The sequence below is a fragment of the Eucyclogobius newberryi genome, unplaced genomic scaffold (genome assembly GCF_026437365.1).
Source record: "Eucyclogobius newberryi isolate DKJ021-1_F unplaced genomic scaffold, fEucNew1.0.hap1 SCAF_11, whole genome shotgun sequence".
NCBI lineage: Eukaryota > Metazoa > Chordata > Actinopteri > Gobiiformes > Gobiidae > Eucyclogobius > Eucyclogobius newberryi.
In genome coordinates, this window is record NW_027315735.1 from 22,534,571 (window position 1) to 22,552,650 (window position 18,080).

The following is an 18,080-nucleotide window of genomic DNA, read 5'->3' on the forward strand; positions in this document are numbered from 1 at the left end:
ATACAGCGGAGGAAGGCAGCGGAGCGCATGTGCTCGCGCATTTCCATTGCTTAAGTTTCGTTTTGACAGACATGCCGCTTCGCAGTCTTCTCGCTTCTCATTGCCCGAGCGGTGTCCGTGATCTATTGTCGATGAAAGCGGGCATCTGATTGGCCGCTGCGTTCGGTTGTACTCGGAAATGCCCAGTCTAATTTTGCGCCACAAGTGATCGAGGATTGGCGGGCGTCAATCTCTCCTCAGTTCGCAATTCAGTCTTTTTAAAGTTGTTTGCAACAAAAGCTGTAATTTTGCACATTAGGGACAATATCAATGTGGAAGTATCCAAGGGCCCCAAGGGCCCCGCCCCCTTTGGAGGAGTTAGCATCGGGGCAATGTATATATGTTAGTAGTTTATTTTGTAGGTTGTGATTTTATATATTCCACAAGCTCTCCTTGTGTCCAATGCTGTAAACAGTATTTATTTTGTATCTAAGAAACTTTAATTAAATTAAATTTATTAAATTAAAAACAGTTTTAAAGATCATGATCTCTGGTTTATAGGAATTCAGTATTTGTGCTCTTCATATCAAATAACAGATAAAAGTACTTTAATTTGTTTGACATGCTAATAACCAGGTTTAAAACAACACATTTATCTTGTTCTTATGACGCCACGATGCCGCGCTCGCTTGTGGGCCCCTGAAATTGCTGGGGGGCCCCTAACTTTTTTAGGTAGGGGGCCCTGGCCCCTAACTTTGAAAATCTATTTCTCAGCCTGTAAATGATAACGAGACATGTTAATAAAAGTTCATTTTTCATTAATTATGTTATTCTGTTTTCCTTTCCTTGTGACCGATTCAGAATTAGCCATGAAAGGTACCAAATGATCGGTACCTGTCATGTTGACAGGGACGTAAAAATAATTATTTCAAGGCTTGTAAGAGTGTGTAATTGTTCAATTCTTTTTATTTACATTTATACTAGATTCAAATGTATTTATATAGCTTTAAGTATATGTTTATGGAAGTTTTTATTATTCCTAATCTGTTTTGCAACACTGGAATTTCCCCATTGTGGGACACGTAAAGGTTATCTTATCTTAATAAAGGTTTTTTCTGATTCTGTTGTTATAAATCTTAGCATCAAAACCAACCAAAATGAAAGCAGACTCAAAAGGAATCAATGATGGTGCTGTGATAATTTCATTGCAATTTTGATCCAATGAAAGATTATAGTTGGCAGCACATAGATTCCCACACTATGAGTCACAGTGTAACTTCACGTCTGCTCTTGTGTGTGACGGGACACAGGGAGGATTCTGGTGCCGCTCAAAGCCTTACGTGGCCTCACAATGTGTGTTACACAGAGAGATTCTTACGTCACACACCTATTCCATGGTCATCCTATCAGAACCTGAGCCTCACATCATGGCAGCGGCATGTTTGTAATGTGATAAATACTGCCTTTTAATCATTCTGCAGCTGGTGGCGTGGCAGTGTGGTGGCAGGCCGTCTAAGTGTCCTTCATTAGAGGCCCATCCTTCTGCTGAGAACGTACTCCACTCCTCTTGCAGACGTTAACACCCACACTACCTCCAGACCATTCATTAATCAGGCAATAGCTTCATCTGAGCCATTGGAGAGGCTGTTAATGTCTGTGCAAGATCAATGACAATTTCCTTTTTTTTGTTCCTGTTTAGTGCATTCACTCTCTTTGCCTAATCTTTGTTTCTTTTTGACGCCCAACAAAAAGGGCATTATTATAGAGCTGATCAAAAGGGCAGACATAGTGCATAGTTTTAATGTAGTGCTCTCACCCCAGCGTCACATAATATGCATTTCACAGATAACTTTATAATGTCATAAATCTAAAAAAGTTATAGGATAAAACTTTGATTGTGGTTGTATACCGTAGTGGTGGCATTAAACGTAGCACTCCAGACTATAATATATAGTGTAAATCTAAGCCCATTGAGGCAGAGAATATATTACTGACTCATTTGTGCGTGGTGAATTGCTGTTTACGTCAGAGCGTGTTTTGCATTATAAAGCGTTTGTTGTATCCAATTACACTAAACATTCAGACTGGGTTCAAGTCCTTGTCTTTGCCTTGGTCGTGTCTCTTCTATTGCACACATATCAGGACTAAGCGATATGGTCAAAACACTTTTGCTGCACCTAGACTACAACTAATTATTTTGGTAATCAATCAGTCTAGTGATTATTCTTTCGATTAACCGATTAGTTGTTTGGAACACGAAATGCCAGTGAATATGAGATTTTACCTTAATTTTGCCTGGCCAGAGCTGAACTGAGAACATTATTAGATTATGTACAGATTAAATTGTGTTTTCATCAAAAACACAAACCTGACACATTTCCCATGTCATTGATTGATTGATTATGTCTGTTTTTAATGGAAAACATCTTAATTTTCTATTGAATTTAATTTAGACTCATAACATTTTTTTACAATTACTTTCAATATTAATTTCATAAACATAAACAACACTTTTAATTTGTATATATTTATTCATAATTTATGCATACAGAAAAACCCCAATGAGAACCTTGAACAAAATACAGATTAAAAAACACAGGCTATCCCAATAAAATGCCAATAAAATATTCAATAAAACAATAAATCAATCAAATTTAAAAAATACATAACAAGACTATTACACATACACTGAGATGAAATGATAAAAAACAAGAGCACCAGCACAATGGGCAGTCTTAATCAGGTTAATGCATAAAATGCATAAAATAATTTAATTTAAATAGTCTCTGTGATTTGCTCCACAGACGGGGAGCAAACATCTGATTGACTGTGTGTCTGAGATATAACGCTGTGAATACTTGAGCTGAAGTTCAGCAAACATGTTAAATAATCAGGCAAAATGTTAACAAGTCTTATAAACAAACAAAAAGCAGTGCCACTTAATCAGTGCCACTTGACCCAAAAACCTGCATACCATTCATGGAACAATTAGAGACGACTGAAGCTCAATCTCAATCAGAATGTGATTCAAACAGCCCTTGTGTATGTGTAAATATGTTTACTGTGCACACTTTCAGACCTGTGTTTTCCAAATTGTCTGAGAATGAAAATAAACCATCTGCGTAGCTTTCAAAAGTATTTTCTGACATCAGCTTGACTCACAAAAGTGACAGAGTTGAATAAGGCAGAAAATCTGTACTTTTTGTCCAAGTAAGGACGTGTGTTTGTACATGGATGAGCTCTGTTTACAGCAGACTCTAGAAGAGCTTTATGCAACAATGTGGAGGAGAACTGTCTGTCTGGAGCTTTATTCTCAGTGAGCACCATGATATTTCAGACTTCTACTTCTACAAAATGCAATGATATGAACTGTGGGTGCAAAGGCCTTTAGTAACATGTTTATTAGTCGACTGATTTTAAAATACACAACAGCAGAAAGCAGAAGGCAGCACTTCTTTAGGTGTTTTTGCAAGAACATAAAGAGTTTTGAGAGATTTAACCAAAGCCGCGCCCCCTTTTGTCAACTGATCATTTTATTTAGTTGAATAAAGTCCTATGATGAAGACTACAGAGGCATGACAGATTCTGGGGTTATCAAACCTTTCAAATGACGTATACTATAATAATTTCTTTATAAAGGAATTTGAATCTGCCAGGTTATTTTCAATAGTTATTAGGAACTGTAATTACAGATGCTGTGAGGTATAAACACAATGCACTTGAGAAGTAAACATGCAAACGTAAAACTGCAATGACAATAAAATATGGGGTTATCAAAAGAACCTTCAGATATTAAAAAGATAACATTTCTATTAGAATTACTATTGCAACAACCCATAATCAGAAGGGTAAAACAGAATCCTCATTTTAATAGAGCATGAATACCTTTCTCTGTCTCATGGCGATTTTATTCTCCAATTTATTTGTTAGCTTATCTGTCCCCAAATAAGCGTATTGCATCTTAAATAAATTCATCCAGGTTCGTGCACTAAGTATGTGCTCTGTTTGGATAACAACCAAAAAGTGGATTGATGCATGAGGTCCAGCATTAAAAATTTACTTTTTCCAGTATTCATTTTTATTTTATCCCTGAAATGTGTACCGTGTAAGGTTTTATCTTTGTGTTTCACTGCTCCAGGGAGTGTGAGCTGAACCACATCAAAGAACATCTCACCATCTCCCTTTTCTCCAACAAACATGCTACGCAAGAGCACGTATGTCTTATTTACTTTAAACAGTCTGAACGCCAGACATTGAGCCAGATATCATAATAGTCACACTGACAAACCATGAGTGCTTTATGCAGTTGTCCAGATGTTGATGAATATATATGAGCTTTTGTGAATATAAAAATGTTTATTGATAATTTATTGTCTGTTCAAAGTAGTTGAGACTTTCAGTAAGATTTACCATTTTCCAGATTAATTTTTGCCGCATCACTTTGTCTTGGAAAGGAGTTATTCATTTTGAACACTGGCTGAGCAGGTGGAAGCTGGAACAACATTTAAAAAAAAAAAAAAATAATTAATTACAAACTTAGGCATGAAAAGTGAAAGCTTTTATATCATTCATCACAATTCAGAACACGAGAGCAAGTTTGCTTGGGAAACATATTTGTTGTTTTGCACCAATGTCCCCATTAATCAACTACAGTTTTTCTGTATAATGAAATACTTTTTCCTATTAAGAAAATCTATTTCTTCCTTTTCTATCTCTCCCTATGGCCAGAGAGCTGGAGAGCTTTGTTTCTATTTGTTTTGTCTTATAGATTTGCAACTGTATGATTGCTACCATAGTTTACATTTGTGTATTTGTAGATTTATAAAATGTTGTTAACCTTTTTATCACCATCATTTTCTTCTGCATTTCACTTTTTGTGGTTGTTCTTAAAGGTGCCATAATATGCTTTTTTTCACGTTTCGTTGTCTATCCTAAGTATATAATTGATAATAATAAGGGTTGTGCAACACCCTTAATATAATAGTTAAGAAATATCACCCAGACCTTGGACCCCCTCACCAACCCGGAAATGCAGACGGCTTGGTTTGATATTCGCCCCCACCCTTGCGAAGAGCGATCTGGCTCCCCCGCCCAACCCGTGACGTAGTCTCAGAGCGCGTGTGTGCCCCGCCCACCCGTGACGTAGTCTCAGAGCGCGTGTGTGCCCCGCCCACCCGTGACGTAGTCTCAGAGCGCGTGTGTGCCCCGCCCACCCGTGACGTAGTCTCAGAGCGCGTGTGTGCCCCGCCCAACCCGTGACGTAGTCTCAGAGCGCGTGTGTGCCCCGCCCACCCATGACAGGCGGGAGGCGGGAGGGGGAGGGGGGTGGAGAGGGGTGAGGGGGGATGCTTGCCCTTATGACGCGGTCTTGCACCCACCGCCCGTCAGTTTGGAGATTCGAGGAAAGGAGATAGTCTGTACTAAAGCTAAACACTGCGGGAATCAATCAAAAAAACACTCTGGGTACATATATGAAGCACAAATAGCAATGTAAGAAGGTTAAAAGCTCTGAAAAGTCGATTTTGCATGTTATGGGACCTTTAATTGTCTGCCTCTTGTGAGCAGCATTTTCTATACTGATGTTATCACTTTTATACCCAACACTCTCGGTCATCAGCCTGTGACCCCGTGTGACTTGAGCACAGTTTCATTCCAGCAACAACCTGCTTTATAGTCCGTGTTGTCACTTTCATTTCTTGTTGATATGAATACACTTTGGATTGATCTTTTTTCCTTTTTCATGATCAAACACAGTGTAAACTAAAGCTATATCAAATGAAACTTGATGCAGCCATTCAAAGCATGGCTAATTGGGGGGAGCTGACTCTGCTGAGGCTGTGGTTCCACTTCACAAAGTCTTAGAGTTCAAGGCCAGGTTAAAAAGAAGAACTCTGCACATTTTGACAGTTTGTTAGTCTGTGCCTTGTGATCAGGCGTGTAGTGGGGCTGTCTTTAGGAATTTTCACTCATGTTCCTAATGAATCTTTTTATTTTTCATTCAATGTCTTCTTAATATTGTTGCAGCAGAGCCCATTGCAGTGCATCAGTTAGATGGCTGTTTGCAGATACTGTAACTGAAACCAGGTTCCCAGCTCATTTATTCATCATCTCTAAAGATGTCTGTTTTTGGCAGTTAGAGGGAACCTGGCATTATACAGGGAAGACATACATCTCAAAGCCCTTGTCAAGAGAGCCGAGCTTTGAAACTAAATTAGTCACAGAAGGTAGTAGTGTATAGACTAAGGACAAAAGTAAACTCGTTTTGTTGTAACAAACCTGATTAAATGACTAAATTGATTTCCCAAAGCTTTCTGTTGAGTTATAGTGGCACATGCAATCTATTTCATTTAATACAATTTACAATTTGTGTCCTATGTTAATCTTAAATTATAATATGTCTAGCCAACATATTACTACAGGAGCAAATATTTGCCTATCTAGTAGTATACAAATGTTGAAATTACTCTATACTACTATATCTGTTACAGGATATAGAAGGCAAGCGAAAAAAAACAAACATCTCATACATAAAATGGCATGTTTTGAAATACAATATTAAAGGGCTATAAAATATGTACAATGTGTGTTACACAGAGAGATTCTTACGTCACACACCTATTCCATGGTCATCCTATCAGAACCTGAGCAACATGGCGCCACTTGTTTTTCCCTTGTTAAAAGAAGCCTTGGATAAAATCTCACAAAACAGATCTGTTGCGTGGTTGGACCAGCAAAAACAGCAGTAATGGCTGTAGGAAGAGAAAGACAAATGCAAGAGTCTGCTATAGTTGGGGGGGATTCAATTGGAGTCTAAACCATGAAGTGCTATGGAAATGTCTTAAGCAGGCTTCTGAGAGCTTTCTGAGAGCACTGAAATGAGCTTTGTGGTCCCTAGATACATTTGTGCCCAACACAAACATTTCAGCCACAATCCCATTTATTGTGCCGTGACTCGTATGATGAATATTGACGGCCAGAACTTCATTGGTTTGGGAGGAAAACATTGACTTTGAAACGAGGTAAGATCAAAAGGATTCATAGACGAGAGCTACATTAGACTGTATGTTACAAAAATGTTGATGCAGTATTGTGGGCAAATGCCTTATTGAATATATTGACACATTTTGTTCAGAATTGGAAAAGATAAGGTCTTCGTATAAGTGAAATATTGTTACGGGTTCACTAACTTCAATCCTGTTAAAGTTAGACATCAGAACAGGTTAAGACTTGGTAAAGTTTTGTTTAATTGATGCATATTTCGCTCTTGTTTAGGCCTAATTGATTGCAGATTTTGCCCCGTTGCAGTAGTTTTAATTTTCATAAAATTAGATCAGCATATGGCATCCTCTGGACATTTCCCTTTAAAACACATTTATTGTTATACATAAATATTGCATTTACACATTTTCTATTATTGTGCAGGCTCTGATTAAACATATTTACAGTATCCTTTTCAAAGATAGTTTTATTTTTGTATGTGTCTTCCCTTGGCCAGAAATTTGGACAACGGCCAAGTTAAGAATCAACTTCACACAGCACTGCTCTTCTGTGGCGCACTGGCGTAATTTTCAAAAATGCGTTGGCACAAAAGACCAATTAATATGCATGTACTTACTCAGATGTTTATCGCTCCAGTAACACCGCTTGTTTATTACTGTGTGTTCTTTCTGTATTTGGATTTGGCTCCAGCTCTGCTCAAATGCCCCTCGGGCACAGAGAGAAGAACAGCTGGTTGTCAGTGGTGACCATTAGACATTGAGGAGAAGAGACAGAGGCTAGTTAGACACACAAATACATCTATAGATATTTCTTGCTTGAATTTCCTGTCCGTCCTGCAGAAATATTGAAGGTTTCCATGGGAACGTAATGGGAATTGTTGGATTGGTGTTATGATGTAACCTCTGGATCGTGTTGAAAAAACAGCTATCTTTCTGCACTGCAAAGAGCTTTTCACTGAATGATGGGCCGTAAAAAATATTACCTGCAATGACTTCATGCTGTTTTTCATTATAGAGTTTGAATACTTTCAGTTATTCTGATGTCTCTGCTTGTACAATATCATAAACAAAACTACATGAGATGGTGTATTGAGGTAGTTCTTACCTCAAGTGCTTTTTGTTTATCGACCATTTTTATTGCGATATTCTTATAATGGAGAAGAAATGTATTATTGTTGGTTTGTCGGGTGACAATACATTTCAAGAAAGTCACCACTGCAATATTGGATCAATAACCACACAAAGTCAGTAAAGGAACAATGGTCAGTTCTGAAGTTCGATATTTTATGTAGGAGATGCCTGGTTTGGTCCAGTTATTTACTGTACTGTTGCCACTGCAATAAATACTTCCCATTTCAATCTGTTATACTGCAATACCTTTCATACAGTAACATTAACATTCATCGACAAATGGCAATAAACCCTTTTCTGATTCTGATTCTGATTAAGGACCCGTACTTGACTATAAAATATTCACTTTCTCTGGCTTTTTTTTATAACCAAATTCAGGGTGTGATAATGTAACAGTTATTTTACAATAATGTAAAATATTAAAATATTTTTTGAAAATCTCTCGGGTCAAGTTCCTATTTCAGGCTTCTGTAACTACACTGGGAGTGCTGGGTTTTTAAGTCAATTTTCAGTAAATTTATGCTACGTCTAGTTTGAATTTAGAAACACAGATCTGTTGTAAAAACAAGAACAAATAATTGATCTCAGGCGTTCAGTGCAGCTACTCTGTCCAGCTGAGTACCATCAAGTTACATCATTGAAAAATAACAACAGTTGCTTTACAATTGCCTATATCGGTATTAGCCCATTTAATTACGTTTAGTCCTGTGTATAATGAACACTCAAATGATCAAATCAGAGAAGCCCAGTCATCTAAGTAATAGCATTTCTTCTACCGATTCCTCCTGGGTCTAAAGCTCGCACTTGGTGATGTATGCTCCATGCAACGGCAATGGACAGCTCATCTCTCTCAGCTCCAGGCACCACTGAATAAGCACAACCACCCTGGGCCAATCTCTTTTTAAATGCACTCTCGGCTTTCTGATGCTGTTCACATAGACAAAAGAATAATAATGTAATTGTTTAGATCTAATGAGAATACGTAACATGGAGGAAGTGAATTCTTGAGTAGGGCAACGTTCCAAGTCTAAAAGATGCAATTTATTGCAAGATTTATTTCACTGACACTTATCGTCTCACCAAAAAAGGATTGTCCAACAGAATCCTTGAACAGTTCCACTTCTTGACCCTCCAATATTCTAATTAACACTACAAATCTACAACTACTAAACTAGCTTAATGTGGAATGACGTACATTGAAAAGTAAAAATAAAGCAATGCAAAAAAAAAAGTAAGTCACACTTTCCAATCTATACTGTATAGCATTCCCATTAATAATCTGTGAAATTTCAGTTCTATTTATCCAATTTAATTGTTCAAACTCCTGCATGTCTTAGGTGTGTGTCCTTTTACATTTCCTTTGACATTCCCTAGACACTTGATAAATATCAGAGCATGTCCTGTAGCAGACATACCATTATCATGCTGCTTCAGTCCTCCTCCTCAGACCAATCTCTCTCTTCTAATCAATGACCATGCAGCACACCAGCACATCAGCCACCACATATAAACAAAATGCACCAGTGCTTCAGCACAGGATCAAAACCAATACATGACAATCACAGAAGTCATCAAATCATGTGGCGACACAAGAACGGCGAGCTGTGTGTGTTACCTGTTTGTCAGTGTGGAGGTCCTCTCTGTGGCTGTGGTCTTGATTAAGAGGCACGTACTTCCACAGGAGCATGCATCTATGTGGGGTAGGTCTGAGCTCCTCCTGTCATCGGCAGTCTGTGTTAATGGGACAGACCGGTCGGATCAGAAAGAGGGAGAGAGAGTCGTTGTTCCCAGTCGCTCCAGTGTCTAACACATCTCCACGCGTCTCCCGCTCTCCTGGGTCATTCCAGCCAGCCCCTCGGCAACCGCAGCACCAGGGAAGGTGCGTTTAGGGGGGATGGGAGGTGCTTAGAGGACTTGTGCGGATATGGAAGAGCGATCACGGCACCATATCCTCCTCCTACACGTTGGTGTGCAGCCACTGGTCATGCTACAGCCTCCCAGGGTCCGTGCACTCCTGGTTCAGTTGCGTGTGTGCGCACAGCAGCCTGTTCCCTTCAGTGATGATGCTGCTGCTGCTGCTGCTGCTGCTGCTGCTGCTGCTGTTGGAGGGGGCCAAACGCTGAAGCAGTGTGAGCGAGGAGAGACAGACAGACGAGCGGAGGAGGGAAAATGCAGGAGAGAATATAAGAAATGCAGCTTTCTCTCCTGCTCCACCTATCGGTGTCAGTCAATCAGAGAAACATGACTAAAGTCTTAATGAGTCTGACCTACTCTGAGTAAGTGTGTGACTATTCAGGAAGCATTAGAGGGGCACACGCAGGGCACCATCACTTCATATTCCGCATGTGTGAGCTGCTGTGTGCAAACTGTTCTCTGAGTTATTTAACAAAACTTTCACACTGCACTCCAGACAGTACAGAATTGTGTACCAATGGGAAATGTATTATTTATCATTGAGCGACTGCGTAATGCATTATGCAGTCCCTATTAGTTCTTTTTATTAAATAAATACGTTTTGGACCGTTTCATGGGTCTTATTTCTTGTCTGATTTTCCTCATTTAAGGTTCTTTTTGTAGATATTTTTTGTGTGATTCCTGCTTTTACTTTTGATATTCCTCAGTGTTTTAGTAACTTTGGGATCTATCGATGATCATGGCACTACTTGCAATTATGCAATGATCATGGCAAAGTGTAAAGTATGCAGTGTTTTCATCTATCAGTGATCATGATATATTTTTTCATAATGACACATTTTTCTCAATTAGTACCCCTAGAACACTATTAGTTCAAAATTATCTTTATTTGCATAGAAAGACGTTTTTTGGACCATTTCACGAGTCGCATTTCTTGTCTGATCTGTAATAGTTTCCCTTTTATTAAATACAGTTTGTCAGTTAGACTTCAGAGAGCTCCATGGCAAAACAGTATGAGTTAGTGAGAGTGACCACTTTTATCACTGCGGGTCCACCACCGTCACACAGACGGATTTCTGCGCCGTGCTGACTCGTACCACTGTTGTTGTTGTTGTTGTTGTTGTTGTTGTTGTTGATGTTATTGCCTTTAATGGTGGCTGGCAGCCAACTGTAAAGGTGCATTTACCGCCATCTACTTTATTCTTTAGACTTTATTCTGTTCTGTTTTACCATGCCGTCTAACGGCGGAGTAAGAAGCGTTCACACCGCTGTGTCCAAGTTCGCGCCTGACGCCAGAGTTAGACGCCTGTTCATTTGAAGGCAGGCAGATGCGAGCCGGTCCAATCGTCTCATGGTTCGGATGTGGCCCGCAGTCCACCTTTTGGAGGCCAGTGCGTTAGAAGTTAGACTAGACTTTACGTTAGACGTTAGACGTTAGACGCAGACTTTACGTTTGACGGGCAGATGTTATGATACGTGTTTTCATCATTGAGTGATCAAGGCAACTGTACAGGATATGGCCATGCATCACAGTCACTCGCAATGGCTTCTTGCCATTGCACAGCTTCTAGTTTAGACTTATTCTTGTTCAGAAATGCTTTTACACAGACATGTTATAGTTGTTATCCCATCACATTTTGATTGTTTTTGTGAACAAAACTGAAGTTAAAATTAATTGAAGGCTCTTGATCTAGTTCCAACCGTGATACAACGAGTTCTCTAAAGTTGGGTGTCCACGGTACGATTTTGCGACGAAAGATTTATGATCATGGGAAAAAGTCATAGTTCAGAATCGTGGGTCGTAGGTCTCAAAGTGAGACAGATACAAACACTAAACTTAGAATCGTTGTATGACCAAAGACGAGAAACAATATTACAAACCTGTCTGATATATTGGACCCTTGGTCGCAGAGTAATGCTGCTTTCAGACCGCTGCATCAAGGCGTCGAGTTTGTTCAAAGTCTATGTAGATGTGCGTCCGGGGCATCCAGCGTTTTTGCTGCGCCTCCTTAGCGTCCTGCGTTTTGAGTGTTTGACATGGACGCCCTGGAAGCTGATCCTTGTTGGACTTTGTAAAGCGAATACGCCAAAGCCACTCTCTCAACCTGGTTTACCATTGCACCAAGAGAACAGCCGCACCTCAGCTGCGTCTGCCTTCAAAAGCACAGTTGGCCAACTAAGGGTGTCTGGCGCATATTTTGATACTGCGGTGTGAATGCACAATGAGTCCTTGTCACATCGTTTCTTTTTCTATTTCCACACAGAAAAACTTTGGCCATAGCCACGACAAATCAGGTAAACCATCGCACAATGTGACTGTGTGTGCTCTTATTACTTTTAATTCATCATGTCTTTTAATGTGACATCCATACATTTTATCAAACTTCAAAAAACATGCCCTGGACATTCGGCTTAAGAGGTTACAGGAATTGCAAAAGTTCTTACAAACTACGTTTAGGGCCTCCTTAAAGATGCATGGCGAACACATTTTCAAACATAAAATTAGGACAGTTATCTCAGTGTGGTTCCTGTTAATGTTGTATATACTACATAACTGCATTTTAGTACCAAGGGGTATGCGGCTATTTGAAAGCATTTTCAGATTCACCTGTGGGATATATCATCTGTTCAGATTTTATTTTGTCAGTCCAATTGTCTACTTCCCTGCAGCTAATGCTTTACATTCATTATGGCAGGCTCATTATGACTGTAGAAAGTTGTCTCAATAACAGCAAAGGATCTCCAGAGGTGATCAGTAAATCAGCAGGCCTTGGAACCCAACAGCTTTAAAGGCTTTTCCTGTATACCTGAGGGAAAGATAAATCACAGACCAACAGAGCAGATGGAAGAGAAGGGACATTAATAAACACAGGAAGGCAGCGGGAGCTAAGAAAATCCCAAAGACATGATGTGAAATGTCACAACACTCTTTCAATGCTTTCCATTTGTTCTCTGCTCTTGCTGTCTGCTCTGCTTTGGCTGCAGCAGAAATTAAAAGAGGAAGACAGTGGTGAATGAAACAGAGAAGATTTGGAGATGGGAAAAATAAATTGACAATGAAAGTAAAGAGTAGGGAAGGATAAGGCCTCTTCTTAGCTGATAAAAGCTTGCACATACTTCATAAACAGATAACCTCTGTACTGGAGATGTGATAAGTACATAGTATTCACACTTGGAGGATGTATTAAGGAAAGAATGCCATGTAAATGGTCACATTTATATAGCACTTTTCTGTCAAAGTGCTCAAAGAAACCAGACACCCATTCACATACACAATCACACATCAGTGTTCGCAGACACTGGGGGCGAGTTGAGTGCTTTGCCCAAGGACAAAATGGCAGTATTCACCTGAGGCAGCTGCGATGTCTTGAAGTATATTCATAGCACAGATATACTTAGCCTGATCGGAATACCAGTTATCTCACAAAGTCATAAAAATGTACTTGCTAAAGAGCAGATGATAATATTGATTGTAGTTTTCTGAGTTCAGAAGGATAATGTTGTGTTATAATTGCTCAGTGACCCCAGATAAGCTGTTTTAAACAACCACTGATGCTCAATTGTGCTCGTGTAATATGCGGTAGAATCAGTTTTGAGGCAGAAATGTTGAGGAGCATGTGGGGTAATTAGCCATGAGAAAGAAGTTTAAGCTTGTGTTAGATGTTTGCAGAGGATGAACAGATGGAAGTTCCCTCTCTTGTATCTCTGTTAGATATTTGGATTGCAAATAACTTTCATGTAAACCGTCCTATACTATTTAATCCATCTGATTCTTTTTAGCTACTGATGTATCGTAGCTATTTGTCTAATTCTGGCTTTTTTTACTGTTCACTGTTCACGTATTTATGAAATAGCACTGTCCCATCCCCATCGAATACATTTCTCTAATCAATCAATCAATGTTTATTTATAAAACACTTTTCATGCATAAATGTAACACAAAGTGCTTTACAGTGCATTAAATACAATCGCACATGCCCACATCCCACCCACAACTGCCTGACCCGAACAACCAAACACACACACACACACACACACACACACACACACACACACATACACACACACACACACACACATACACACACACACACACACACACACGAACCAGTTAGGGAACCACCATCAACAAAGTTGTCTACACCAGGAGCAGAGAATTGTCTGCAGTCACAGGACATCGACACAGGGCCCTGAGGAGAAGTTAAATCTCCAGTAAAGGCGCACAAGCCAGGCTCCAGCAGACACAGCCGACCACTTGAAGCTAAGAATATAAATGACATCATTTAAAAATGGGGTAGAAACTTGGATATCAAATTACAAGCCCAAAATAAGTGAATAGAATAAATTGATAATAAATAAAGATGATAAATAAATTAAATAATCAATATTAGTTAAAAGCTAATCCTTTGTACCACTTTTATTTTACATGAGGATGAATTACGTTTAATGAAGTATACACCTTCCATGTGGTATTTACAAAAGCAACATGCTGCAGTAAATTATTATATTTGCTTATTTTCATCCTTTGACATTTTTAAGGGCTTACTCGCTGCTAATTTATACAAGCTGTAGCTCACTCATTAGCCTAAGTAACTGCCACAAGCTCATAAATATATTGCCTTTTTATTTGGGCTTTTGAACAATATGTCAATAGAAACGCTATTGCTACTCTGGAAAGTAAAATTGTTTGTTTTAGCATTTACATAATACTTCTTGGCAAATTCAGATTCAAAATCATGTATTTGTGAATATAATGGCTGAAGTAGCAGTTATCTGTTTATGTTTCAATAAACCCATTAATGGTGAGCAAAGCAACCCCTGTGGCACCAAAGTTGTCTTCGACCTTGCCAAAGATGCAGCAGTGTCCGGTCACACAAAGCACTGATTGTGATCGTGGGACACTTTGATATCAGCAGCATGAAGCTTAACAGTCAATTAACCCTTTGATCTGGGCTCATCCGTCTGACACACGCACGCACACACACACACACACACACACACACACACGCCATATATAACACATAGACATACATGGATAAGTTCACACTGCACAATATCCACAACCTTCATGGGTGAAATTTGCAGTTTAGATTCATAAGCATGCAACCCTGGTCTTGGTCTGCTTATCTTAATGGGTCAAGTAAAGTATGCTAGGTGTAGCAGCTCAAAGCTTTTATTGGATCAATGACTGAGATATAAAACGGGACAGACATGGCACACTGGCCGTTCCTCTAAAGACATATTGATGTACTTGCAATCTAAGATCAAGATTAATACATTATTTGCCTTAGCAAGTATGTATTAATATTGCTTATCACGAAGCATAATTCTTTTCATAGTAAGTTATAACTGTTAAGCAATACTAGGTGTGTTATTTGTGAATTACAGACGGAAGTTGTTAGATAAGTCCATGTGACACCAGTACAGTCATTTGAACAGAAAGTGGTTTGGTGCTGAGTGTTGATTAGACCTCTTTCTATTTCTATTTGGGGTGATTGTACTAGTCCTCCACTAAATGAGCCGTATGGAGCCACAAATAAACTAACACATGTTTTTGTCAAGATTTCCCCTTTATCCAGAGAGTTTTGCTGTCATGTAAGATCTTACCTCTCAACTAGGTGCATTGCATTTGTTTGTGCTATTAATTACTACAATTTCCATATGCACAAAACAAAAATATCACAACATAATTAACTAATTTTACATGCCATTTAGCATACATAGGTTATACCAAAAAAGTGTATTCCACATTGATTAAAAGTTAGACTCGTAGTTCCGGGTGGTCCTGCATTATAGATGTAAAAGCAAATAACTAACTTGTTTTTTAATGCCTTCTTTAAAAGCATGAAGATAAAATGCCCTCAGTGTTTTCCAATTAGTCCACAGTTGCTTTCCAGTGGTCACAGGCACCAATTGTTTTGTATTGTCTAAAGATAGCATTTTGGAAGCTCTTTTTAGAGGTGAACCATAGACTTTGCTGTTCTCATGAGGGGAGACTAAAAACAACCTTGCACTTGGAAACAAATTCAAAGACAACATAATGGTACAAAAACTGGAGCATCTCTGGCTTGTAGATCAAAATGAGACCCTCTTTTTAAATTACAAAGCCATCTTGTATTTGCCTGTCTTGTGAGGACAACGGGAGGCCTGCTTATTACTGATTACAACTGCCTGTCGTGCTGAGCAAAAGGGAGACTTTGTGCATTGTAGATTCATAAATGCCAGCTTTATTGGCAACATGTTTGCATAATTGTGGGAAATGTAGATTTGAGAGATTTTGGTCAAGCACTGCTGTAGTTATACTACATAAGCACAATGTGGAACTCCTTTTAATGTCATATTTTGAGCTGAATTGCTGTCTATCTTGGGTTCTGTTCTCTGAAGGCAACAGCAAATAGATAATTACAATAAGAAGATTAAAGCAAAGACTGAACAGTCTTTGCTTTAATCTTCTTATTGTAATTATCTCTTGATAAAAAAATAAGTTTTCAAGATCACAGTCCTGAAGTCATTGGAGTTACCTTCATGAAAAGATATCTGTGCTGGGCCCCATACTGGAGTCACACTGTAGACATATTTTATTAATGTGGAAATGACAGCAAGCAGCAAGATGACAGAGATGACTGATCCATCTTAGATGTAGAACTGTAGAAGTTGGGTGAAGCTTTGACAGTTTTGGCCTGCTCTAATAGATACATGTGTTCATTCTTGATGATTTGTTAAAAAATAAGATCTGGTACTCAACTCTCCATAACGCTCCATAATATATTTCAGTTATGCTTTAAGGATGGATTTCAAATAAGAAACACAGTGTTGAAAAATCAACTCAAAACAATTCTGGTGCGACAACAGATCTTATTAGTTCTAGACACACACTCTGAGGTCAGACCAATGATAGAAATTCTCTGCCCAGACTCACTGACCAGTTAAAAAGCAATGTCTTTATCAATGTATGAAGAATTTTTGTGATGACATTTTATATATGTGTAAAATAATTTAAACACATCTAAAATGGATAAGGTTGTGAAACATACTGTATTTTCCGGACTATAAGTTGCACCGGAGTCGCACCAGCCAAAAAATGCAGACAAAAACATATATAAGTCGCACTGGAGTATGAAATGCGGTTGCAAGTGTGAAAATAACAAATCATTTCACATATACGTCACTCCGGAGTATAAGTATATAAGTATAAATATGAGTATAAGTCGTACCCCGGCCAAAACTATAAAAAAAAGTGCAACTTATAGTCCGGAAAATACGGTATCTAAACAACTGTGTGATGAAGGTGGCCACATTATGTACGGTACTGTAATTATAATGGGGGATGTCTTGAGGCTTGACCGTCCCTCTGCTGTCACTCTAAAGTCTAGTCTAGTCTAGTCCAAAGCCTCCGAGCAGAGCCATCTGTGAAGTTCCTCGTTTGAGAACACCACCATTTACCTCAAGGCCGGCTGCTCCTGGGACTCAGACAGACGTGTTACTTGACCTTTTATACTGGGTTTCGTTCGCTGAATTAGTCAGTAGTCTGATAAAATTGCCCTCTTGGCTTATGTTGCACTAATTATGCCAGTGTGTCTGTCTAGTGCTAAAGTGCAGGTGACTTATTGCCAAAAGTATCCATCTCATATTAGCTTGACTAAAACACTGACCTTAACAGTCCTGACCTGGGTGCAGAGGGGAAGTTTTTTCATAATCTCCAGCTCTTTTGTTTGGAGCTTGTCAATACATTTTTGGCCTGTGTAGCTTTTTTTTCAGGTTAAGAACTGCATTTAACCCTTTCGTTGTACTGAAGGTTGCTCGAATGCTATATTGCAATCTAATGTAATAAGCAAACGTTAATTGACGGGGCCATTTTATGTTGGCATAAAACGGATGCTAAAAATGACAAAGAGGTTTAACAGAACAAGAGGTAAATGACCCATGATGTAACTGTGTAGAAAATGTTTGTTCTCCTCCGAGAGCAGAGCTTAAAAGGATTGTCAGTAGCAAGGGGGTCCTGGCTTGAAATTAAATGTTCTTCACAAGACATGTTTTTGCCCTTGGGCTGTACAGTTG

At 39.0% G+C, this 18,080-nt stretch overlaps 1 protein-coding gene across 3 annotated transcripts in view; it reads right to left on the reverse strand.

Annotated features, from left to right (window-relative positions):
• The window catches only part of frmpd3 (FERM and PDZ domain containing 3), a 90,721-nt gene extending 80,546 nt beyond the window's left edge, over positions 1-10,175 (reverse strand). For all 3 annotated transcript variants that reach the window (XM_072438386.1, XM_072438378.1, XM_072438394.1), the window contains exon 1: positions 9,724-10,175. In XM_072438386.1, the coding sequence (XP_072294487.1) occupies positions 9,724-9,795 (72 nt within the window). In that variant the 5' untranslated portion in view covers positions 9,796-10,175. The remainder of the gene's footprint in view (positions 1-9,723) is intronic.
• Positions 10,176-18,080: the final 7,905 nt, after the last annotated feature.